We start from the raw sequence: 25963 nt of genomic DNA, 5'->3' as shown, positions 1-25963 counted from the left end.
CAGAGAGACCTCTCTTTTTCTTTAGCTATCACATAGCTGGAAAAAACCCCAATGCATGTAGGGAGATACTAAATATTATTTTCTCTTTTTATCTTACCTTTCTCTCTGTATCTGTTTCTCAGAGTACATTAGATTTTCTAGCCTGGTGGCAGTTGTTTATTGCCTTGGGTTTAGAATTCATTGCAGTTTCATGAATCATGGGGATTGACTTGAACTTTCCATTCTTTTTATAGACTTTGGCTTTGTCAAATTAACATTTATTTTATTTCAGAGTCCAATTTAAGAATAGGTACAGGTTATAAAGTTGTGTGTCCCATTGGTCAAAAAGGAATGTATTCATTACCTCACTTACACAACTGTAACCCCTCTATACAATGAAGCAAAAAACCAAAAAATCCCTAAATCTGTGTGTTCAGTATGAACCAGGTTTGATTACATGTACCACTTCAACACAAGTGTTAAAAATTCTCCGGATGGAACGAAATGTTCCAAAGTGTAATCATCATTCAAGTGGAACTCTTCAGGTATCCTATTTTTACCCATTTATAGTATCCAATATAGTATGTATATCCAATATAGTACCACACTTAAAAATTCTCTTAAAAGTGGTTGTAAAGCTTGTGACTGCATCCATGAGAGATTTGGCACCCATCTATTGATACTGTTAATAGTAACAAGAGTTTTATTTGAAATGACATTTTTTTTTGGAAGACATAGGGACAACTGAGTCACCTGTCATATTTTAGGGGAAAGGATGAAACAAGAAACCTCCTAGGAACAGGTGAAGATTTGCTAGGCAGATGTCTGTCTTGTACTAAAAGTTTTTGGGGTCAAGATATATGTATGTGTATGAGCTCAGAGAGAGCTTTCCTGAACTCTGGAGGGGCTGAATTTAGCAGTGAGCTAAGGCCCTGGGCTACTTAGAGTTACCCAGCAGAGAATGACTAGTGTATCCTAGGGCTTTGTGTATATCAAAGCCATCCGGCAAGCACACTGTGTTCCTAGAGCACGCTGGGCTTGCCTGTCCCTAGGAGAATGGAGGATATAAAACACTTTCTCAAACACCACCAGTCGCTGAGCTCACTAGCATCAACCTTTCGTAAAGTGATGAATCACAGCTCATGCACTGTTCATGCTCAGTTAAATCATTGTACCCTCACTGATTATTGAGTACATTTAGAAACCAAAGTTAGCTTTGTTCAGGGAAATACATTATGCTGGATTGGGCATGTGCCTTTATCTTGTCATCTTGTGCTGTCATGAGAGAGCAGCTGTGGGGGATTTGAATGGAGGGGAAAGCAGAAATAGTTTTATCCACAGTGGGTATGGCCCTTTGCTTGGCTGGTGTAGAAGAAGGAATTTAGGCTTAGAAGAGATAGACATGTCACATTAGGGATCCATTTTTGTGACGTAATACCTTCTACATATGGAACGACTATTTATCCTCTGGTTTCAGTTTCTTTAATGTATGCAATGGGCATAAAGTAGATTTCTTCTTGCACTTATTGTGAGAATCAAGTCCTAGAACTAGCTAAGATCGTGGTATTCAATATTGCTTCCCCTTTGGTCAGTTTCTAGGTTAGTTAGTGATAATTGGAACAGACCAAGAATTTACAACCCCTTCCTTTTTTAAAATAAAGGATCAAATGTTTTGTGTGCCAGGAGGCAAAATTGAGGGTTCATGTGCATATTCTCATAATAAAAAGAGAAAACACATTCCTGCCAGTTTTTATTGATGGAATTAAGAGGACAGTCATAAAATGGAGTATTTTTTCCTAATATTAACTCACTAATGAAAACAAAAGAACTTCTATAGAGTGAAATAACATTAAATGTTTCCTATTATCAAATTGATGGACATTGTACTCTAAACAAAGTATTAGTCATTTCATGGCATATTAAAACAAATTTTTGGACATTGTACTCTAAACAAAGTATTAGTAATTTCATGGCATATTAAAACAAGGTGTGGATTGAATTTATATCACAGGTCATAGTATGAGAATAATTACTCCCAAGTATTCATTAATACTGTATGCTCATGCTATGAACCTAATCATTATTGATGAGTATTTTGAAATCATAACTGATATATCAACAACTGCTTCTAGAAGGTTACCATCTGAGAAGGAGGCTGAAATAATTAAATTAAGGCACTTGGAAGTTGACAGAGTGTTTAGTCTTATTCAATCAAATAATTCTTTAAAGTATATCTCCCTGGTTAACAGTAGGGAGAAATTATCAGGCCCCCCAAATTGACCACTACAAGGAAAGATCAAGTAGATGATGATGATAAAAACAGTGTTACTCAAGTAGACTTGCTCTGCTTTCGATCAAATAAGAAATGGCCACATCTGTTTGTTTGTTTGTTTGTTTTTAGTGATAATAGAAAGGAGGCATTCACATTTAGCACATAAGTGTCAGGGAGTCCCTTCCTCTTTCTCTTCTTCTAGCCTGATTCTAAATAGAATCAGGTTGATCTTGGTAAAATATTCAACAATGGTCCAGTGAAATCTGGACAATAACAATGGGATATGTCTTTCAGGAAATATTAGTGGAAAGCCAACATGAAGTGAAATTACCTGTTGGAATAGAGATCTAAGTGGGTATTATGGTAAATAACTGACTTGACAACTGAGTGACTAAGAAAGCAATGTCCATCTTGCTGAATATTTAACCAATATGGATAAGAGTTCAAACAGATAAACCAAAAAGGGATGACAGTACATTAGAAAGCATCCAATCTGGAAAACTAGCTCTTTACTATTCAGGTGACCAAAAAGAATGATCTCACTGCTTCACTCATTTGAGATTCGTTGAAAGCAAGTATGAGAAAGTGTAGGCATTTTTTGGTGTGTGTATATATATATATATATATATATATATATATATATATATATACAAGGTATATATACAAGGTATATATACAAAGGTGTATATACATATATATACATATATATATATATATATATATATATAGCTTACAAAGTGTGTGTTGTGGTGATGCATTTTCATGGTATCAAGTATTCAAAAAACAAAAATTGGAACTGTGTACATGTTTTTACCCAATTTATAGCTCCAGTATTAGAAATGGAATGAAGATGAAATACACAGCTCATGAATTAATTATGAAGGACGGAGGGAAAGAAAGAAGCGAGAAAGAGTTGAATTAGAAATGACATGAAGATGAAATACATAGCATATGAATTACTTATGAAAGGAAGGAATGAAAGACAAAAGAAAGAGTTCAATTGCAAAAGTATTTATATTTCTTTCAACAAACTCCTCAGAAAATTAACCAGTTTTGTATCAGACATTAAAAAAATATTAACCGATGGGAAATTTTTTTAGCCAAAGAATATTTAACCAATGAGTTTTGGTGGCAGATTTTAAAATACTTCTGATTTGATGCTAGCAGATGTTTTCTCCATTTATGTAGCAAGAGAAAACAGAGCAAATGCATTTTCTTATATTGGCCAAGAAACTGGAATAAAATATACACGTTAAGGATAAATATCAGAAAGAGAAAGTGAAGTATACTTCCAAGCAAAATTTATTAGATGTCTCTCAAGAAAAACACAACGACCTTTGCTTGTAAGAATTCAAAGTCAAATACCTGAACACCAGGTGTGAATATTTTTCCTTTTAAAATCAGATACAGAGAGTAGAAACAGTATTTTTCTTAAATATGACAGGCAACAGATATTGAAATCTTGTTTTGTAAATGGCATCAAAGAGAATTCTTTGTCAGCAAAGCTGCATGCAGTTGACTTAATTCCAAACCCAGAGCCTTGAAAATATAAAGCTGGCTATGAACTAGGTAGTAATCCAAGTGGGCTGCTCAAAGATATTCCTTTACCTTCTCCCAATGGAATTTCTTTGCATTCTATAGTACCTATGAGCAGTTCAGTTTGGCTGCTAAGATCTTTTGAATTTTTGCATAAATGTTATCTTAGAGAGTCACACTACCCAGGGGGGCTTGTGATCTGTAAAATACATAAAAGGTCATCTGCTGAATGTGTTTTAGCTTGGTGTAAGTGCGGAATAAAGACCAAAATTGGGAAGCTTCCCTGGTTTCTCAACAACTAAATAGTCTGTACAAAAAAATCCCCAAACATATGTACAAAATCTGAAATTATGTATTGTGAAAAGATCAGTCACTATCCACTGAAGAAATGCCATAAAAAGTTTTATCTATTATAAGGTGCTCAAGATCCAAAGATGAATCATTCTTATGCAAAGTCATAAGAAATACAAAGCTAGTTCTCAGGGTGTGTGTAGGTCAGGCACTGTTAACCCTATTAAATCTTTCAGGTTCAATATTTTGTAAATTTCTGCTGTGAGGCAGAAAGTATAACCTGAATGATTTAACACTGTCATTAAAACATGCCTAATTTATTTCTAAGACATATTTTACGCACACCAGGAAAATTAAGCTTAACATATTCCTGTCCTCAAATGTAGCCAGGATTCTGGGTTCCATAGAAGAAAAATAATTATCGTAGTAAAAATAATTGTATTGACCATAATCCTTGCTAAAACCAGCCTTAACACTTGTGATGCTTCTGAAGTATTCTATTTCTATAAAATAATATGTGGGATTCTTTTACATTTTCATAAAATGTACAACCTATCGTATGCATTCTATGTTCTCATACAATCTCAAATGTGTACAGGTACACACAGTGAAATCTTACCTACTAATATTGCTTACAGATACTTTCAAGCTTCTATGTTTGGATAGTTCTTTGCACTTCTCACTAACACTGCTTTATTTAAGTTTTCTCAGATAAATAAAACACTAAGAGCTCATTGTCCAAGATGCTGATGATTACATTTTAATATAAAATAGCAATGCAACTTTACAACACAATAGATTTTTTTCCTTCTGTCTAGCTAAACCTCTTGTAGTCTTATGATAATCACCAAAGGCTCTTATTCACTCACTGTTTGCACTTCTAAAAAAAGTACAACAAAAATTGCAGCTCAAGACTCCTACCTGAAAATGTATATTTGATCAACAGTCGCACCCATCCAAATTAACTTTCCTACTCTTGCTTTAGATTTTGCAATCACTGTGCATATAACAACAGATAAGTGCAGGCAAACAATAGCTGAAGTACAGTTTTCCTATAGTGTAAACCAGGACACTAGGCAAACTTGTGAAAGAAACATATACTTCCAAGCTAAGAAGGGGAAGAAACAGACCACAGCAAGTCAGAATAAACAATCTTCTGGTTGCCCTGTGAGGGAGAGCATCTTCCAGAGAAGTTGAAATATCACCAGGACACCAGAGAGCCTCTTGGAGACATTCTCCTTTACTGACGATTTTCTTTCTGATCTCATCCATGAGATTTTCAAAGTCTGGAGCAGAAAGCAGGAAAACGTGCTTGCATGTGGTTGTGTGTCTGCCATGCTTCTCCAAGGCTCACAGTGGCAGTCAACTTTGCTGATGGCTTGGTGATGGCAGGTGGATGGAGATGGTGATGATATTATTGGAAACCAAAGTCCTGCAAGGGGGGTGGTGGTGTTTGAGGCAGGTTTATGCAGATGTGTTGCTGAAATGCGGCTTAAATTAGGAAGGAGAGTGATTCACAGCCTCTTGACATAGTTTCCCGGAAAAGTACCAAAAAATTTGGTTCTTCTTGAGGTTCCTGAAAATAGGAGCAATGGGTGAAAAGGTGTTCACAATGAACTATCCATCAGTTCTTTCCTGTCAACCGTACTTACAGGATTCACTAAGAGAACAAGGTTTAGAAATGAAAGGGAACACCTCACATTAAAACAATAAAAGAATTAAAAATATACTTAGTTGTCTTGTCTGATGTATTCATTACTTCATATACATAGATGGTTTGTTTGGCTCCTAGCAAACTGCATGGAAATGCTTAGTCTCTTAAGCTACAAAGGGATCTTAATCCTCCTTCAGAAGAGCTGGACTCAGGTCTCCAGGGCTGCTAAAATTCAGGAATGAGGAGTAAGGATGAAGGCTGATAGAGTAAGAGGATGGCTGGAAAAGCACACAAGAGCAAGGCCTAGTTCAGGGTCAAGAGGTCTTTTCTACCAGGCATCACCTTTGACACAGACTACATCAAACCTTTTTCATTTTCTCCTGCTCAGGACTGCCTCATTCATTCTTCAAAATGTAGCTCAAGTGATACAACACTTGCCTAGCCAGCTCAAAGTCCCAGGTTCAATCCCCACAAAATATAAGCAGACAAAAAGCAAACAAATAAATAAGTAACAATGTCAAAATCTTCAAAAAATTCGGAAATTTTGAAAAATTTAGGGTCACTATAGAAAGCAAAAGAATATACACGACTTGTGTGTGCCTTCTGGACCTGTTATAGAGACAGAAAGCTCTAGTTTTTTCATTTTTTTGCTTTTCTCTACCCTCTTATATACCTCAATTTTCTTTCCAGATTTTCTTCTTTCCACATGTTCTTCTGTATTGATTGTTTTGTCTATGAATGTTTCCTTGGAAAACCTCCTTCTCTTCCTCTTCTTCTTCCTCCTCCTAGTTTCCTCTTTCACTATTCCTTTCCATTCTCCTCCTCCTCCTCCTCCTCCTCCTCCTCCTCCTCCTCCTCCTCCTCCTCCTCCTCCTCTTCTTCCTCTTCCTCTTCTTCCTCCTCCTCTTCTTCCTCCTCCTCCTCCTCCTCCTTCTTTCTTTCCCTCTCAATCTCTTTCTTTTCCCTCTTGTGTGTGTGTGTGTGTGTGTGTGTGTGTGTGTGTGTGTGTTTAGGAGTTGAAGATAAGGACATAAGGTTCCTACATGCTAAGCATTCACTGCTGAATTAAAGACTCCAGCCTTTTAAGATGGTCAGAATGGAATTGTCTTTGAAGCAATAAGAATGAAACTTTTCTTCTGTTACAAATTGAAGCTAAGGAAAATTATTGGACTTTTAGGCTAACCGCCTCAGACCTAAAGGTCAGCTCTTCACTCCCTCTCAAATGTGGTTTTTACTGTTGACAACTAACATTTTTCACTGAACAGAGCAACGATAGTGTTTATCTGGAGAACAATGACTGTTTTGCTTTCTTTATGATTCAATAATAGTCTTTCATGGTTGAGGCTGTTTAAAGAAAATTTCTTTTCTCAGTTGACTTGAAACAAAACTAGTAAACATCATATACACCAGAAACAGTAAATATCAAATGGCATGAAAATGCAGTGGCCTTGGGATTACATAATGCATAGAGATTCATGAAATATCAATTCAATGAATTCAAAGAAAGCTTAATCACAGTGACCCATGCAAATGAACAAACTCAAGCAAATGATAAAACAGGGTGCTAGGCAAAGGAATGTCTACCTACCCACAAACCATCCGTCATCACACTTTTCCATTACATCAATGACGTCACTTTCTCTGAGTTCCAACTCATCTGCATTCCTAGGGGTATAGTTATATAGAGCCTGAAACCTTAAACGGGACAAATGGGTGTGTTTAATTTTGTTTTACATCTTTGCAAAATTACAGAAGACTATACAATATTCGTTTTTCTTTCTGATTAATATATTAGATAGTAGATGTACAAATAATGAAGACTACAATATTAATGAATTGGCTTAAAACATTTTAACATTTGTAGTTCAGAACTTCAGTTCAATTGTCCAATCATGTAATGTCTCTAATTCAGACACAGAGTATAAAATAGGCAATACATGTGTTATCTAGCTACATTAAGAAGAAATTGCAGTTGTAGTCAGCCACAATCACATGGAATTTTCAAATGATTCTAAATTGAGGTGTATAAAATATCTCAAGTGTATAAAATATCTCAGATCTATGTCTTTTAAATCACTGTGTGGTATTGCTATAAGAGGAGAAGTTACATTTTTTTTTTTAAATCAAGGGATTCTTTAGAGGGGATTAATCACTGTTTTAAGATTAGATACAATTCATCTATAAAACTGAGTGATACGTTTTATCCTAGGTTACCTCTAAGCCAGTCTCAAAGTGTAGATTCTGGACATAAATATTATTAAAAATTGGCCCTGGAAGAATTATGTTTGACTTAAAAATCTCCGCTGAAAAAGTTTTTATATGAAGAAGAATTACCAATCCAGTGTTACCATTTTATTCTCTCTGTGACAGGCATTCTGATGATCTTGATCACTGATAATTCCAAAGTTTGGATTCATGGTAAAAATAAATAATATTTTATTCATATATTTTATTTATTATAATTGATTAAAAATAATATTAACATGGACTGGCATTTTGGAAAGTGAAGACAGAAATGATAACCATTAAGAAGGTCAGGAAGAATTTGGCTTGCAGTTTATATGAAAACTTCACAAATATTTAGTAAACATTTGGTAGTGTACTCGTGCGCATAGATATAAATCAGTGACAATTTGAGTAACATCGGTAGCACTTTCGATTTGCTTAGGCCACTTTTAAAAAACTTGATCATACTGAATTCTGTTCAAGAACAAGAATGATTTATTTATAATTACTTTATTGAGCCAGAAAAAAATCTTATTTTGGTAGAATCAAACTATTCTCCCACTCAGATTCAAAAATTTTGTTATGAGTATAAAATGCTGATCCATTGGCCTTTCTCTTTGTTCCTGAACTTTCTCATATGGGTGGATGTGAATAAAGTAGAACGAGCAGGTTAGAGCCAGTAGTCTCACACCCTTAAGTAAAAGAGCATAATCTTTCCTTTCCTACAAAAGCCTGGAGTTTCAACGTTAGACATCGCTTCTCTGTAAATACTTTGTCCTTCTAGTAAACTATTTTAGCTATTTATGTTCTTTTGAGTTTAGTCTTCTGATGTCCTTTGTTGGCAGAAGATTCTGATTGTGGCCATGGTACAGAAGGCCAGAATCCCAGAGAAATGCTGAAACAGATCAGCAGTACTGGATGTGGATGGGCTTGAGGCCAGCCTTAAGGGGATAATGAGATTATCTTGTTGCTTATGCTAATTTGGTTTTGAGGCCAGTCAGGTGAAGGAATGGTGTCTTTTGTATCTTCATGGGAAAAGTGAATAGCCCCCTTCTTGCTCTCACACTGGAAGGAGGTGGTTATACCTGGGCTGCTATGGATTTACACCTTGTCTCTCACTCTGGGAAACTGAGAGACACAGGCTTTTTAGCCTTCACCCAGGCCCACCTCCAGCCAATTACTGAGACAGGACTATTTAAGGCACAAACCCCAGCTGCTTCAAGAATCTCAAGGTCCCTTCCCAGAGCGAACAAATCAAAACTGGCCTGGACTCCTACTTCACTTTTGTGTTATGAAAGTCAGCATGCTTGTCAAGTTGACTTACCACTCTGGTTTAGTTAAAACATACAGAAAAAGAGTTTTATGGAAACATCAACAAATCTTCTACCATTTCTTCCTACCTCTGCTGGCTTTCAAAATCAGTACTACATGGCAGGAAATGCTGAATGGCAATGAAAAATAATGCTCTTTTGAAAAATGTGTTGGTAAAATGAACGACAGTGCTGGCGGTCAGGATGGCTCCCAAAAGAAATTTGCCTTTTAGCTAGGAAATGATGAGCCAAGCTGGAAACTAAAACATCACCTGTTTCTAGGATATAACGTCCCCAAACTGAATTACAGCAACAAAGCCTAGTTTTTAAAGAACAGAATTAAGTAACACCCCATCATCCCTTTAATTGAGGTTGTATTCCAGCAGAAAGTTTAGCTAAGTATGGTGGAATATACTTATAATCCCAGCTTAGCATTTAGGAGATAGAGACAGGATAATCTTGAATTAGAGGCTGACCTAGGCTATATGTTTGGACCTTGTCTCCAAAAAGAGCAACTTTTTATTAATGTTTTACAATATCTGAAGTAGGACTTCCAACATGTTTCTTCTCCCTGCTGTGGGCTGTGTGCTTTCACAATAGCCGAATGACCACAGTTATATGTGATATAAAACAGGGTAACGATACAATGTATCATCCCTGAATTTCTCAAAAATGCTTTAATGGAACATGTTGATAATGAGAGGAAATTAAGATCAGAAGTGGAATTTGTATTTGGGTATGTTTTCATGATTATTGGTAACATAAATAAGAGAACAAACAGACACTTTAGCAAGCCATGTTTAAACAAGGGTTTTCAACTATCTGAGATTTTAAATGAATATTACCTTTAACCTATTTGGTTCATGATAATGGACTCTTCTTCAATAAGAACACCTTCTGTGAGAGACAGTCTCCAAGAAGGATGGATTTTCTAAAGAGTCTGCTTTTAAGCCTGAGGAACAAGGGGTCTTGATGCTGCTAAAGGCCCCAGGTCACAGGCTAGAACAATCTTTTTTCAGGTGATCAGAGCTTGGGTAGAAGGCTAGATAGAGGCAGGAGGTCTCCAGGATGTAGGGCCAAGCTTAGGCCCACGATGGGTCCTCCATGTGTCTAGCTACAGATTCAAATTAGGCCAACCGGAAGGCGAATATCCACTTGTGAATTACCACAGGTGAATATCTCTTGTGGTTAAAGACACACACAAAAAAAGAATCTTAAAGACAAGACCACCTTCAGGTTGATTTAAGTTGTGTGGCAGGAAGTAGAGGGAATTTGAAAGGGAAGTTTATTAAGTTATTTTCCTGGTGCTGCAGAAGTAATATGTAACGGAATACCTCCCCGCCTCTCTCCCTCCCCTGCCCTCCCCTCTCTGTGTAGGGGGTACTAGGGAACCCAGGTCCTTATACATGTAAAGTAAATGCTCTACCATTGAGATAGATCTCCAATGTTTTAATACTGGCATTTTCAAAAGACACTTAAAAGCATGTAACATTGGAATTATGTCATTAAAGCAGACTTTATGTCTACTTTCAAAGCAATCAAGGGTCGCTTTGTTTGCTCTTAATAAAACGATGCTGGGACATGTTTTTCAACTTTATAGCTGTAGTTAGTAGTTAGATAGCCAGTGGAATGGGGGAAGAGACATTTATACATATTAGGGATGACTGCCCCATTGGAAGGATTTCTTAGGGCATCAGTTAAAACCTTTTCTTTGTTCTTTTAAACATTAGCTTTAGATTTCAGCTATAAAAGATGAACTATTGCAATTTCTCTTAAGAGCACTCATGTTAGTTATTTTGAACTCTCCTGCTTGCTAACTTATCTCCTCCTGAGTTGGCATATCCATTGACCATTTTATGAGTTGAGGTCTAGTCTTGAGTTTAGAAGACAAGAAGAATACTTACGGTTCCCCCCCACCTTGAATGTTTTCATGAGTGAACACAGGACGCTGAGGCTGAAATGAAATGATTTTAGCAATGTAATCAATGTTTAAATTGGTACAAATTAATAGTTTGGATAATGTCATGGGTACTTTTCTTGACATTTACTATTTCCTGTTGTAAAAAACCAAGAGGAAGAAGAAAAGAAAACCACCATATAAAGGGCTTCTGCTGGATTAATAGTTAAAATATTAAGATATTTTGAAGGATGCTTTAAAATGGCCAAGGTTCAATTTTTTTTGAACACATCCACAATTGAGTATTCTCTAGCGTTTAGGAAAAGCGGAGGTTTAGTCCCATTGATTTTTCCAAGGTCAGGAATACGGCAAGAACATGTACAGCACTGAAATAGGATGGAGACCTTCATTCAATCAGATTTTCCAGCTTTGTCTCAGACAAGCAGAAAATAAGCCACATTTAGCTTAACAGCAAAATATCCACATTCACTCTAAACTTTTTTGCCACAGACAACATTTTCACATACGGTACATATGAAAAATAGCCAGAGGCAGACATCCCATGCTACATTTGAATTAACATTCTCTGTTCTCAGTGTGGAGAATGCACATGCATTTTTTTTTAAAAAAAGAGTAAACAGAGAAATTTAACTAGAATGAAACAAACAATATCCAGGTAACATGTAACATTTTACCTTAGAAGAGAAATATTGGTAGAAATTTCCAGTGCACTGAACTCTCAAAAGAGTTTCCTTTCTTTTTAAACTAAGCATCAAGACCAGTATCTGTAATAGATACTTATAATATTGGAAATGACAAGCCTTCATATCCCATACCACTACATAAATACTTGAATGAATGAAAGTTACCACATTTGTTGAATATGTAAACTTGGTGTAATTAGTATTGACTGTGTGTTACCTTTTAGGAAGAGAAATGCATACTTTATTCACAACACATTTCAAAAGCATTCTCTTAAAAAAAAAAGCATTCTCTTCTCAATAATAGTTGCATGGTGAAATAATAAAATAAATTTTTGCATGATGATTATATACGTGGTTTTTTATTGTTTTTGTTTGTAGGTTTTTTTTTTTTTTTTTTGTGTCAGTCGTGGAGCCTGAACTCTGGGCCAGGGCACTGTCGCTCAGCTCCTCAAGGCTAGCGCTCTACCACTTGAGTTATAGCCACTTCTGGCTTTTTCTGCTTATGTGGTGCTGAAGAATCGAACCCAGGGCCTCATGCATGCAAGGCAAGCACTCTACCACTGAGCTACCTTCCCAGCCCCAAATATGTGGCTTTTTAATGACATTAGATTATATTCTTAGACATCAGGCTCAGTTCTTGGGTTTCCATCATTATGAGAGCATTACAGGAGACCGGGAAGTGTTTATAGCAACCCCATTGCTCCAAGCTTGAATGGGGAACTCTTGAGATTATCTGCTGCCTTCCTAAATCCTTTGCTCATATTCTTTCTACCCATACTACTATTAATTGGAAGCATTTATTAACAACATTATTAGAAATTTTACCCAATAGTCTATGCAAAGAATATATCAATGTAAAACTAAAGTTACTGGCCACATGGCTACCTCAAAACAGTGACAAAATTTACTCCTATAAGGCAGTATAAAATTACTAATAGTACTTAAATTGATCAAGCTAGATTATTAAAATATAAGGTATTAAATATATTATTTTAAGAACGAGTAAGATTAACTTATCATCCAGATATTTGAGATTTAGTCCAATATATTACCAAATCAAATTTAAATTTATAAAAAGAAGCAACTGTAAGTTATTCAGAAACATATATCTGTATTCTCTACATCTCAACATGATATAGATAAGCTATAGATATGAAACTTTCACATGGCACAGTTGTATATATTAATTGCTATTAATAGCATGTTACATTATTTCATAATTTCTTGGTTTTTTATCTTAAATTACTTCACAGTAATGTTCACTTGCATATGTTTCTATAAACTACAAGTAAACTTTTAGCTCTGTTTTTTTCTTTCTGAAGTTACAATTGGGCTAATCTTTTTACTCTAATATAGGCAATGATATTTTAAACATTCTATCCAGGGAGCAGTTTCTTTCCTTCAAATTTTCCTTGAAACACATTCAAAGAGTATGCATTAGAGTTGCATGATGTTGAAAATTCTCTTATTAATAAAAAATAAATATAAAAGAAACTTTAGAAAAATCGAATTTCCCTACATTTCAAGTGACAATCAAAAGGATGACAGTTGTCTTAAAAATAATCACAAGCTGGACACTGGTGGCTCACACCTGTAATCCTAGCTACACAGGAGGCTTTGCTCTGAGGATTGTTGTTTGAAGCCAACCATGGGCAGAGTCTTATCTCCAATTACCCACTAGAAAAATGGGAAGTGGTGCTGCTGCTCAAAGTGGTAGAGCACTAGCCTTGGGAAAGCAAGCTTAAGGGTAGTACCCAGGCCCCGAGTTCAAGCCCCACAACTGAAAAAAATCACAGCATCATCTGTGGTGCATAGCATCATTTGTTATAAGAAAATATGATCTGCTCTTTTAATGAAGAGAGAAAATATTTTGTTAAATACATGCCTATTTCCATATATTTAAATCATTCTAATATGTTTTAAATAGAGTAATAATTGAAGTGTGTGTGTGTGTGTGTGTGTGTGTGTGTGTGTGTGTGTGTGTGTGTGTGTGTGTGTGTGTCCTGTGTCTTGAACTCAGGGTCTGGACATTGGTCAGTGAGCTTCTTTTGCTGAAAGCTAGCACTCTACCACTTGAGCCACAGCTTTATTTCCAGCTTTTTTGATAGTTTTCTTTTTAATTGGAGATAAGAGTTTTATGGACTTTCTGTATGAACTAGCTTTAAACCAAGTCAGATCTCAGCTTCCTGAATAGCTCAATTACAGGCATGAGCTACCATTTGCCCTGCAAAATTGAAGCTTTTATACATGGTATTTAGTGTTTGATAAAACAGGCTGGCCTTACATTAAAATATATCACTTTGACTGTTCATGAATGTAAAACAGTGTACTTTTAGTCTGTATCTCCCCTTTTACTTAGCATCACTGTGCAATCTATTCGATTCACTCTACTTTCCCAATCATTTAAATGAATTGTCCCTTTACAATACTGGGCTATTACTTAAGTGGGTAGCTCCCTAAATTCCACAGCTCCCTTCATGTCGTCAACTTGTGTTCCTGGGTGTGTCAGACAATAATATTCTTACTTTTCATCATCTTCCCCAATATTCTTCTCCTCCCTTCCTATCCTTCAAAACATCTTGTTTCCATCTAAATAATCACTTTTTTTACACTGCCTACTTTTCAGTCCAGAATGAATCACAGTTTTCTTTAACAAGGAAGTTTCAAAGCTTGCCTTACACAGCCATTGCCCTCGTGTTAACAGATAACTAGAAACTAGTTTGGAAGAGACTTACTTAATCACAGTCAAATTAATTTATTTTAAAAGCATCTGAACAATAGAAGAGCAAGTAGAGCTAGTAGTTATTTGTGAGGGCATATTTCTATCTATCTTCCTGTCTTGAGCATTGTCTTACAGTTGAATGCATCCCAGCTTCCTTATCTCTACCATCAATGAGCTGGAAAAAAAAACTATGATTTCTCTTTCTCTCCTCAGGAAACCCATAAAGAAATCCACAGGTTTTCAGACATTTTCCCTCTGCTGTGTGAAGGTGTCTCTCATTACCTTATATGTTCATTTGTTAGACAGCTGTTATAACTGATGCTCATTGGTTAATTCTTACATGTCCTCATCATATGGAAATTATAATATAATAATTCAACACTATATTTCAGATTAATATACCAGAACTAAAATATATTGGATACTTTCTTCATATTACAAATAACTTTTAGAAAGGAATAGAGTCGTGTTTTTAAACACTCTATTGAGTAGAATATTTTTAGGATGGAATAGATGGCCTAACGTTTAAAATCAGCATCTTTGTTTTGTCTCTAAGGCCGGTATTTCTGTTCTGTATGGTTATTCAAGCAAACTATCTCAGGAGAGGAGCTTTTGTCCTGTCTTCCCAGGTTGAAACTCTCAGCAGTTACCCTAAGACTGGCACCGTGTCTTTACTCTGTTGCCACCTAGTGGTGACTAGTAGTAGCAACAAGTTAAAAGTTGTTTTTGCCTTTGGTTAAGTCTGGCCAAATTTTAATTCTGAAAGGATATTTTAAAGACCACAATAATGTGAGAAGACAATCATTTATTTCTCTGTCTATGTTCTTTCCATCCCAGGTTTGAAGTTTTTGAGGAGGAATTAATTGTTAGCCAGGAATATTTTTGTCCTATGTTCATTTCTATTTTAGCTATCTGCTCAGGCATTTCTATTACTCATAACTTCTTAGCAGTTCTGAGATAAATATAGAACAATATACATCTGTGACATTCAGAGAGGCTTACTTGAACTGTGAGCTTAAGAAAATAGTTTTCAAGTTAACACATTGCTATCACTGTGTTGGAAATTTTGAGCAAGAATTGTATCATATTTCCTTGATGAGTCTTAAGAACACAATTAAACTATTAAACTTAGAAAAATCCAATGAAATATAATTCTATTTGCATGGCATCTTTAATATTTATTTTTGAATCTTTTGTTTTTTTTAGCATGTCTGGTTTTTAGGTATCATACAATAATCATACAAAATTCATGGTTTTTTATGGTATACATAATATTTTTTAGTACTGTCAAAATGGATACATAGAGACAGGTTCCAAACACATGCTAATTTTCAAAGCCAGGATTATTTGTGAGTCACTGAAGGCTTGTTTGAGATCTATTATCTTAGCTTTAGTAGAGAGCACATATTTCCTAGAGGGGGAGACAAAGTTATCTGACAGCCATCTACTTAGGCTTTTGCAAAGATATATGTGAAAGATTAGCCATGTCTTATATTCTTAAATAAGGCTAAATTGTTACTTTAAATAATAATGTAAAAAATTGAACTCATTAAAAGCTCAGAGTTAAGGTTTTTTTTGTTTTTGTTTTTTTGGTCAGTCATAGGGCTTGAACTCAGAGCCTGGAAATGGTCCCTGAGCTACTTCCCTCAAAGCTAGCACTCTACCACTTTGAGCCACAGCACCCCTTCTGGTTTTCTGGTGGTTAATAGGAGGTAAGAGTCTCATGGACTTTTCTGCCTGGGTTACCTTTGAACCTTGATCCTCAGATCTGAGTCTCCTGAGTAGCTAGAATTACAGGCATGAGTTACCAGTGCCAGGCAGAACTAAGGTTCTTAAGGCCATTTTTTTTTCAGAGAGTGTTTGTTGAAGTACTGGTCAATCAGAGTTAAATGATGCTAGTAACAGCACTATGTTTATAGGGTTATTTTTCTTTTTTGATTATGAAGGTAGAGCATAAACCTTGCATAAGTTGAAAGAAAAATAGAGTGTTTATGGTCCACACAAACATATGTCATCTAATGTACAAATTCATGGTATAAAATTATGGCAAAGAAAGAATTTAGGATGATCTCAGTGAATTATGGGAATTTATGAGTAAGTTCTAATGATTTTGGAAAAAGCTTTGTTTTTGTGTTCACTTTGAAGGCTGTTCATAGAATCTAAAAACTCTACCAATCCACATTCCCCTCTTTCTCTACGGCAACAGGAGGAATTATTTCAACAATTCCTGATTTTTGTTGTAAAAATCACAAGATGGCATAGGCACTGAACAGTATCGACATTTAGAAATTAAGAAAGGAAGATTTAAACATTAAGCTTTTGAGGATTTAAAATGTAGAGCCATCAGCTGTGAGATAAACCTATTACAGCTAAATCAAGGTCCATTAAAATAGAGATGGCGACTGGCATCCTGACCTAGGAAAATCCCCAAATTCCTTGCCTGCATTCCTCAGACTCCATTGGCTGTAAACTTCGGTAGATATTAAAGAGCTGTGTAGCTAAAGAAAAAGCAGTTTGGAATTGAAAGCAGTCAAATCAGGAGCCCATGTGTTTGGGATGAAAGGGACATTGGGTGAGTGAATCACAAAGCAACAAATCACAGAGCAACAAAATATTGTGAAATAAGAATCATAGATTAAAAAAAAAACCAAACCAATTGAATGACATTGAAGCCAACACATAGATTCATTCAGTGTATGATTAGCAACATTTTTGTTATTTGTAGTAAAAACACTGACTAGAAAGCACTGAGTTAGTCTACCAACATGAGGTAGTTGTAGAAAACACAATCTGTCCTTGCTGGTGAATGTGACCATGGTGGTTTTTCTTTTCCTTTTTCTTTCCTTTCCTTTTCCTTCCTTTCCTTTTCCTTCCTTCCTTCCTTCCTTCCTTCCTTCCTTCCTTCCTTCCTTCCTTCCTTCCTTCCTTCCTTCCTTCCTTCCTTCCTTCCTTCCTTTCTCTCTCTCTGTCTCTGTCTGTCTGTCTCTTTTTCTTTTTGCATTTGGGAAACTCAACACTCAGTCGGGAAGCACACAATCCAAAGACTTAGGATCTGATTTTATATCTCATAGCCTCCTGAGTACTTCTATCAAGGGAATCTACCATTTGACGTTACTGCTAGCTGCAAGCAAAGGAACTAGAGAAGAGCCAGCCCACAGACAGAGAGGGCGGCCAGGATGATTGCGACAAGATGGGGGTGTTTGACCCTACCCTGTTGAGTGGCGAGCCGCAGGACCTCTTAGACATCACTGGGCTGAGAGGAGGTTTACCCAGGACAAATAACTCTTGTTTTAAATCAGCCTGGAAAAGCCGTAAGAAGTTAGTTAGATCTCATCTTCATGATGCAATCTTTAGGAAGGTTCTTTCTGGCACTCTGTTTTCCATGCACACACAGCATGCCAAAGTTAGGACAGGGCAGGAAGAAGTCTGCACACAGCTCTCCTGGCCTCCTGGCTCCTCCATATAGCTTCCAACTGCCAAGGATGAGCTACTGCTTTGATAAGGGACTCAGAGACAGAGTGAAGAAAGGTTTATAGAAGGAAGCTGGCCGGCTAGAGTTACTGGATGCCATGCACCTGGCTAAGAACATATATAAGAAATGTTCTATATTTAGCAGAAGCCTTAACAATTGGGTTCAAAACTGATGTTTTTCTCTGTGCTTACTGATTAGACAAAGTAGGATTGAGATTAAACAAAAAACAAGTTTAGTACCCATGAAATTTCATGGAAAGTAATAAACTGTTGTTAGGGGCAAAAGTGTCTACCAAAATACGTAAGGAAAAAAACCATAAAGCCTCTTTTTGGAAAAATGGTGGACTATAAATACTCATTTCTGTCCTACCGACAAATTTGATTCTTTTGGTGTTTTTTAAAAATGTAAATTCTTTTTTTAATACATCAAATTAGCTAATCTTCATATAAGTTTTTTGTAGTGGACAGTATCTAGCAACGTTGTATCTTGTAGTTAATTTGGCTTAAGAGATGTTTAGTAAGACTAAATAATTTTTATTAAAAACATGTGGCTTTCTTAATTCTCATTTAGGCAAAATTTAGTAATCATTAGAAATTTTTGACTTATATCTTTAATCTCTTAAGATAAAACGCGTGTGGCTTGTTTGCTTAAAGGTCCTGGCAGAGAATTCTTAATGTTCTCTTATTTTCTTCAGTAATGGGGGCAAGGGTGCTAGTTGACTCAAACCCACTCTATATGAAGACACATTTCCTGTTCTCCTTGTTCCTGGATATGCTCAAGTAGAAGTAATTTTTTGGAATCTTCTGTATTTCCTGATGTCTTTGAAGTCATCATACCTCTCTAGGGTACTTTATAGTATATGCAAGAGACACATATTTCTACCTTATTTTTAGTTTACTGCAAACACAACTACTTCACTCTTGACTAATGCAGAGTTCCTATAACTATCAAGAGTCATAGATAAAAGGCAAATGATGGACAATAATAGCTAAAAGGATCATATGATTATACTAGAAAGAATCAGGGCTTAATTATTTTTGTGTACCAGTTCTGGGGCTTGAACTTAGGACTTAGGTGCTGTCCCTGAGCTTCTTTTGCTCAAGGCTAGCACTCTTCCACTTGAGCCACAGTGCCTCTTCTGGCTTTTTCTGAGTAGTTTATTGGAGACAAGAGTCTCAGGAACTTTTCTGCCCCAGCTGACTCTTTGAACCAGGATTCTCAGATCTCAGCCTCCTGAATAGCTAGGATTACGGGCATGAGCTACCAGGCCCATCTGGGCTTAACTTTCTATTAGGAAAGTGGTCAAAGGCACCACCTTTTGATGTAATTGCTTAAGGGTGGTGAGACTTCCTCATAGAATCACAAGAGCTGAGTTTCTAGGAAGAAGCCCAAGACAAAGACATCGTTTGTCCTCATTAATCACTTCCTTTGCAACTTGAGCTCACAACCAACAAGTCTCTTTTTTATAAAGTATTCTGAAACATGGAGAAAGATCTGAGATTCACAGTAAACTTTATGGTGAAAAACATTATTTTAAAAACAGATAATGAAAAAGTCAGGGGAGCTGAATGAATAGAGGAATGTGTATCTGTGGAAATGGAACTTGAAACATTGAGGGAAATGGGTAGGGTTGGGAGAGATGGAGGATGTTGGAAGGGGTGCCATTGATCAAGATGTATTGTAGTCAAAGCTGATATGTTGAATTGAAACTCCTCAGTACAACTATTTAAAGATCAAAGTATAATAAAAAATAAAAGACTAGGGAAAGTATTGACTATAGGCCAAGCCTACAATCTGTTTATCTTTTAAGCAGTCTGTAATCCACAAAGCAGTGGTAAATGAGTAGCAGCAAATTTTGCTCTTATGGAAGAATTTTGGATCGCAGATGCAATTAAAAATGCAGTGGGAAATTGAAGCAACATTTATTGCCAAACATGAGAAAAGAGTTTGTTTTTGTGGAACTTACTATTTTGTGTAGTTATTAAAACATTCTTGTGAAATATAGTTATTGTGAATACCTACATTCCATCATATCATTCTGGATATAATTGAAATGAGCTTGGCTTTTGTAGCATAATGAACTTCTAAATCTTAGGTTTTCATTGATACTGCAATCTAAGCCCTCTATCTCTTTAAATGGGAGGACTAAGATTACAGAGCTTTTTTCTCATTTATGGATTGAGCTTAAGGCACAAGAGATAGTAAGAAAAGGCAATGGGTAAATATGCTGGCCTTAAAAATAATACCACAGACTGGCAGGCACTGGTAACTCACACTACCTACTCAGGAGGCTGAGATCTGAGAATCATCAAAAGTCCTAAGACTCTTGTCTCCAATGAACCACCAAAAATGTTGGAAGTGGAACTGTGGCTCAAGTGGTAGAATGCTAGCGTTGAGTTAAGAAAACAAGCTTAGGGATAATGCCTAGGCCTTGAATTCAAGCCCTAGGATCACACACACACACACACACACACACACACACACACACACACACACACACACACACACACACACACACACACACACACACACGAATAAAAACCCATAAAAGGGAAGGCAAATTCTTAAGTCATTATAAAATGAATTTATAGTAGTTAAAATGAATTTATAGTAGTTAAAATTTGTGGCAATTTTTCTTCCTGTTAAAAGAAAAATTCACTAAGGAAAGAGCAATTTAAAATATGTTGTTTTATCAGAAATTTCCTCCACACTAGAGGTGTATGAAGTAGTGGAGGCATCAGGATGTTGAAGATCATATTAATGGCAATGCTCAGGTATCACACAGGTATATCAGAATATGGAGACATTGCTGTATCAGAGCTTTATTCTTTCACTAATCTGCAGATGTTCTCATTTTCATGGTCAAAAATTAAATATGAGGATAAGTTACTACGTAAAGGATATATCACCTTTTGTATAATAGAAGGTTTCAAGATCATTCTGATCCAAGAAGCCAAAGTTTTCTGTGATGGACTGATTCCACACTGTCAGTGTCATGATCTCTTTCCAAGGTTAATCATTCATTTTGTCTAAAACAACACTTTTTATTTTTAAATGATATCTTTTGGGAGACCAAAATATCAACATGGCACTAGCATAAAGGTGTTAGAGATGAAGGCTCTGACAGTTGCTACCAACAAAGCATCCTTCTTACATCCTTATTTTATTTACCTTGGGGGAAGAGCAAAACTTAAAATAGTCACTGTTGGACCATCCTGCTTTGCTACTCTTCTGCACCTGCTCAAGGTGGGAAATACATCCACTGTGGTATAACAGAAGACAGCAGACACAAAGCTGGTTTCTTTGAATGAGATGGTTCTCAAGCAGATTCTAGCCTTCTTAAAATCCTGATGCTTACTTGTGATCATAATATAAATTTTACTTTGCTTTTCTCTTGAATGTGAATAAGTATAGCTGTTTTGCAGATGTACCTTTTCAAGTATTGTGCAGAGGCCATGTTAATGATGCTACAAGTTGTTAGCCATCACTACATATTTTCTTAGATTTTGTAAGGAGGCACACATTGAAATGTACATCTCTACTGAAGTTCATTCAAAGACATGCAATAAACCACACTCAAGATGCAGTTACCTTTACTTTTGGTGAACTTATCTCCTGCTGATAAGAGTATTTAGGGAGGAGAGGAGGTGGGTAAGGCTGGGTGGGCTGAGAAAGTGCAGAGACCAAAGGAGGATGAAATGGAGGGGAGGAAAACAGACAGCTGGGGAAAGGTGTAGTCCTTGGATCTCCGGAAGAAAACGAAGGTGGCTTAAACATTGAGAAAAGACAAGATTTGAATACGTTTATGTCCAAAATGAGGATGCATGGCTTCTAGAGTATTTTCCCAACTTAACTAATTTTAGTGACACCAACCCTGGGAAATGACATTTCTGAAAGCACTTGCATTTGGGATTTGATTTGAAAAGTTAGATAGGTATCATCAGTTTAATTTTTTTTGGATGTAGATGGCTGGACATAAGAATATCTGGATTGTTCTTCATGATCTATTTATAGGAAGACACTTTCTAAATGTGAAGGAAATCAAGTAGCTAAAGCCCTAAAATGATTCTTTCTAGTCTGTTGGAAGCTGGCTACAAACTGCTGAGTAGCTTATTAGACAGCTAGGAAAGTGATGTGTCACCATGCCTCGTTATACTATTCTTTCCTTAATTTTTTTGCGGGGAGGGTAGCACTGAAGTTTGATCTTAAGATCTTTTACTTGTTGTACCACTTTACTCATGCCATACTATTTTTGAAGACTGGAGGGTCTCACTTTTTCCTTGGGTCAGCTAGGACTTTGATCCCGCATATTTGGGATAGCAGGTACTTATCACTGAGTCCAGCTTGAATCATTCTTTTTGTTTAATATTTTCAAGTAATTATACTCACTTTTAAAATCTGATGACATATATTTGAGAGAGCATTATTAATTTTTTTTAAAGAAAAGGTTTATACATTGAAGTTTCAGAACATTTTCTTCCTTCTTTGGTTAAAACTATGGTTCAAGATACCTTGTTTGTAAGAGAAAGATTCAGGATCCAGTTCTTAAGCAATTATCAACTTGAATATAATGATCACTTCAGAAAAGTCAAATGGGGACTGAAATAGTACTTTTTCTCCTTTTCCTTATTTTCTTTATTTCTTTGTCCTTATTTTAAACATCTATTTATTTTTTGCAAGGTGTTTTCACATCAAAGGCATGCTGCGTGTATGTGTTTTTCCCCCCTGGAGTTGAATTAATCTGTCTCTATAGTGGGGTAATAACATCTCCCACCTTTCCAAAATCTAAAAATTAAAGATGGAAAGGCCTGAGAATGTTGCCTGCCAGTAAGAGTCAACCATCAGTTGTCATTATTAATATTAGAAAACTAGAAAGAGTATATAAATGAAAAAAAACTTGAAGTAGGAATTTATAGTCAGAAATAATGGGACAATGGCACTAGATATTTATGTCAATTTATCAAACTATAGTATGTTTTTATGTATCCCTCCACCCTCTGACTCACTCAATGCTTTCAGGCCTTGTAAGAAAATATGCTAAGGCAGTACCAAAACAGATGTTTATTACTATGGCTAACTAACTATCCTAGCTAATTGTAGTAAGGTCAGTTAGTTCTTTGGCAATTAGACACTATCTAAATACCGCATTGATATCTTTTGCTGTGTTGCTCTTTTCCTTGGGGATCCTAGTGTCTGTGGGTGTGCCTACCAGAGCTTTTAAGCAGCTGGGTTTCTCCGCTTCCTCCTCTTCAATTTGCAGCTTTGGTGTCACTTCTGCAGCCTCATGGTCACCCCACAAGGCTTCATGCTCTTCAGATTCTGGTTGCCATCTCTGGTATACAACCCCCTCACAGATTTCCTCCTCTTCCTCTCCAATAGCAGGGAGGGTGACAGGCAAGGTACCCACACTGCTGCATGCAGAGGCCACAAATTTATCACCCAGGACTTCAAGGGCCTTTTTAGGGTCTGAAGAGCACCTCCTCAGTTTTTTCAAATGTACCAGCTTGTTTTGCGTGGTTGTTGTAGGATCCTGCAGTGGTGCTGTATGGTAAGGCCTGGCTGCATGTGAGGTCACACTCAAGTTGGGGAGGGACAAGAGAGAGTAAGATGACTCCACAGGTAAGGGTGCTGGAGACAGTGGGAGGGGCGCTGAGGGCTCTTCCTTGATTTCAAGGATGGTGTCGTTTAGGGTATTTGGTTTGGTTTGATCAGCTGGTAAGATTAAGGCACTAAATTTCTCTAATTCATCCAAGAAGTTGTCCAGAAAAGAAGAGGTGGTTGTTGGGGCCCCAGAGTTTGTTGGTGGACACCTGTCAGTCAGAGACAGTCCTTCCTGATTAACTCCCTGAGGAGAATTAATTTCAGAGCCAGGTGGAGCTTTGGATATAAGAGGAGGGGATGGTTCACTGGAAGCCAACTTAGAAATGAGCAGGGACCATGAAATTAAACACAATAAACAAAGAAAAAGAACAATCAAGCATGAAAACGCAGAGACAGAGAAATGCAGAGAAAGTATGGCATTGAATTGAATAATCATTTGGTATAACACAGATTTGAAGACATGTAGAAGAAATCTAAGTTTGAAGGTATTTTAATGAGATTCAAATATATAAAATCACTTATGCTAATTAAAAACATACACAATGAAACTTGACTAGTTCTGAAGTGGTCTTAGGTATCAGATGAGAAGATACTACCAGGACAGTGAAATCTTAAGAGATTTAATTGTCCATCTCGTACACTAAGGATAGTGTAGGTTTCCAGATATTGGGTCAGTTAAAATGTTTTTTAAGTGTGTTAATGTAGAAAGAAACCCAACAGGAAAGCTTTCCTTGGTCCCTGAGTTTATTTACTGTTCTCCCTTTCTGAAACAGTGCCCATTCTTTGAACTTTCAAATCTTCTCATTTATGTCTGTGAGATGATAATAACACATGGAATAAATATTGTATACATGAACATATTTCTATCTAGGTAAGTTCATGACTACAATGAAACAATGTCCATAACCACTGCTTCAAAGTTCAATACTTCCACAGAAAGAGGGAATAAGAGTAACCTGCAAAGACTCCCGTTCTTTCTCAAAGTTTCGACTGTTATTGCAAACTTGAGGAGTATAATTTCTGAAGATTAATCTCCTGAAGTGAAACATACTCCTGTATATCTTAGTATTATTGATGTATTTTGGAATGCTTTAAACAAAAGAGTAAAAGTCAAATTTTTATACAAACTCATGAAAACTAATTCTAGTAACTTATCTTGCTCCTTCCTTCCTTTCTTTTTTCTTCCTTCCTTCCTTCCTTCCTTCCTTCCTTCCTTCCTTCCTTCCTTCCTTCCTTCCTTCCCCTCTCCCTCCCTCCCTCTCTCCCTTTTTCTACTTTCTTTCTCTCTTCCCCCTTCCTTCCTTCCTTCCTTCCTTCCTTCCTTGCTTGCTTGCTTGCTTGCTTGCTTGCTTGCTTGCTTCCTTCCTTCCTTCCTTCCTTCCTTCCTTCCTTCCTTCCTTCCTTGCTTGCTTGCTTGCTTGCTTCCTTCCTTCCTTCCTTCCTTCCTTCCTTCCTTCCTTCCTTCCTTCCTTCCTTTTCTTTCCTTGTTTAAGGTTCTTTCTCAGATTGCTTGTTCACAGATGGTGCTCCTCCATTTGAACTGTATCAACAGTTAGACAGTTTGCTGATTAATTGGAGGTGCAATCTCTTAGACTTTTCTCCAGAAATGGCTTTGAACCATAGCAATGGTGTTGTTTAATATTTCAAAAAAAAGAAAGAAGAAATAGAACACCATGATCATGGGTTTGTGTGAATGGCATAAGACTAAAGTGAGCATCTCAAGAGAAGATTCCGAACCTGAGGCTGCTTAACACCTGATACAAAGTGAGACTGCATGTGAGCTTTGGGACTACTAAGTCCTGAAGACACCGAACTATTCACTGAGATATAAATCATCTGTATCTCATTTCAGTCTATAGAATTTCTTCTACTGGCTAAAGTTCTGTTTTATGAATTTTGTTATACAAAAAAAGTTAGATTTGATTTTAATTATTTGATCTTGAAAGAAATTCAAAATCATTACTTTTCACTTTTTGCTTCCTCTCACAGACAGCAATAATATGGATGAGAAAGAAAGACCTGTAAAGTCCACTGTCATCATTGCTATTCAGTATTGCTATTGCTCTTTATCTCGTCTACTATATCCATTAGCCCCAGTGTCACCAATATACATCTTAGCAGGTTAACAGTGCTTAGTTTGATCATGGATTTGATTATCCTCAAAGTCAAATCTAGTATTGGGGAGTACTTATACCACCACAATATACCCATAGTACCACAGTTATACAATTACTTTATCTTCCAAAGCATAAGAAGTGGATTCTATTGTACTAACAGGAGAAATAATACTAGCTCACAT

General features: G+C 36.5%; 1 protein-coding gene across 25 annotated transcripts in view; it reads right to left on the bottom strand.

Annotated features, from left to right (window-relative positions):
- Positions 1-3535: 3535 nt before the first annotated feature.
- Positions 3536-25963, bottom strand: part of Sorbs2 (sorbin and SH3 domain containing 2) — a 204465-nt gene continuing 182037 nt past the window's right edge. For 19 of the 25 annotated variants that reach the window (XM_070016352.1, XM_070016349.1, XM_070016350.1 and 16 more), the window contains 3 exons: positions 11173-11222; positions 7321-7427; positions 3536-5654 (listed from right to left, as the gene is read on the bottom strand). In XM_070016352.1, coding sequence (XP_069872453.1) covers positions 5593-5654; positions 7321-7427; positions 11173-11222 — 219 coding nt within the window. In that variant the 3' untranslated portion in view covers positions 3536-5592. Of the gene's footprint in view, positions 5655-7320; positions 7428-11172; positions 11223-11860; positions 11951-17801; positions 17892-21654; positions 21832-23272; positions 23981-25963 lie in introns of all 25 variants that reach the window. The other 6 variants (XM_070016347.1, XM_070016353.1, XM_070016356.1 and 3 more) reach the window with 2 other exon arrangements.

Source organism: Dipodomys merriami, unplaced genomic scaffold, assembly GCF_024711535.1.
Source record: "Dipodomys merriami isolate MVZ:Mamm:240054 unplaced genomic scaffold, mDipMer1.0.p SCAF_12, whole genome shotgun sequence".
NCBI classification, from domain to species: domain Eukaryota; kingdom Metazoa; phylum Chordata; class Mammalia; order Rodentia; family Heteromyidae; genus Dipodomys; species Dipodomys merriami.
This window is presented reverse-complemented; position numbering and strand designations above follow the sequence as displayed.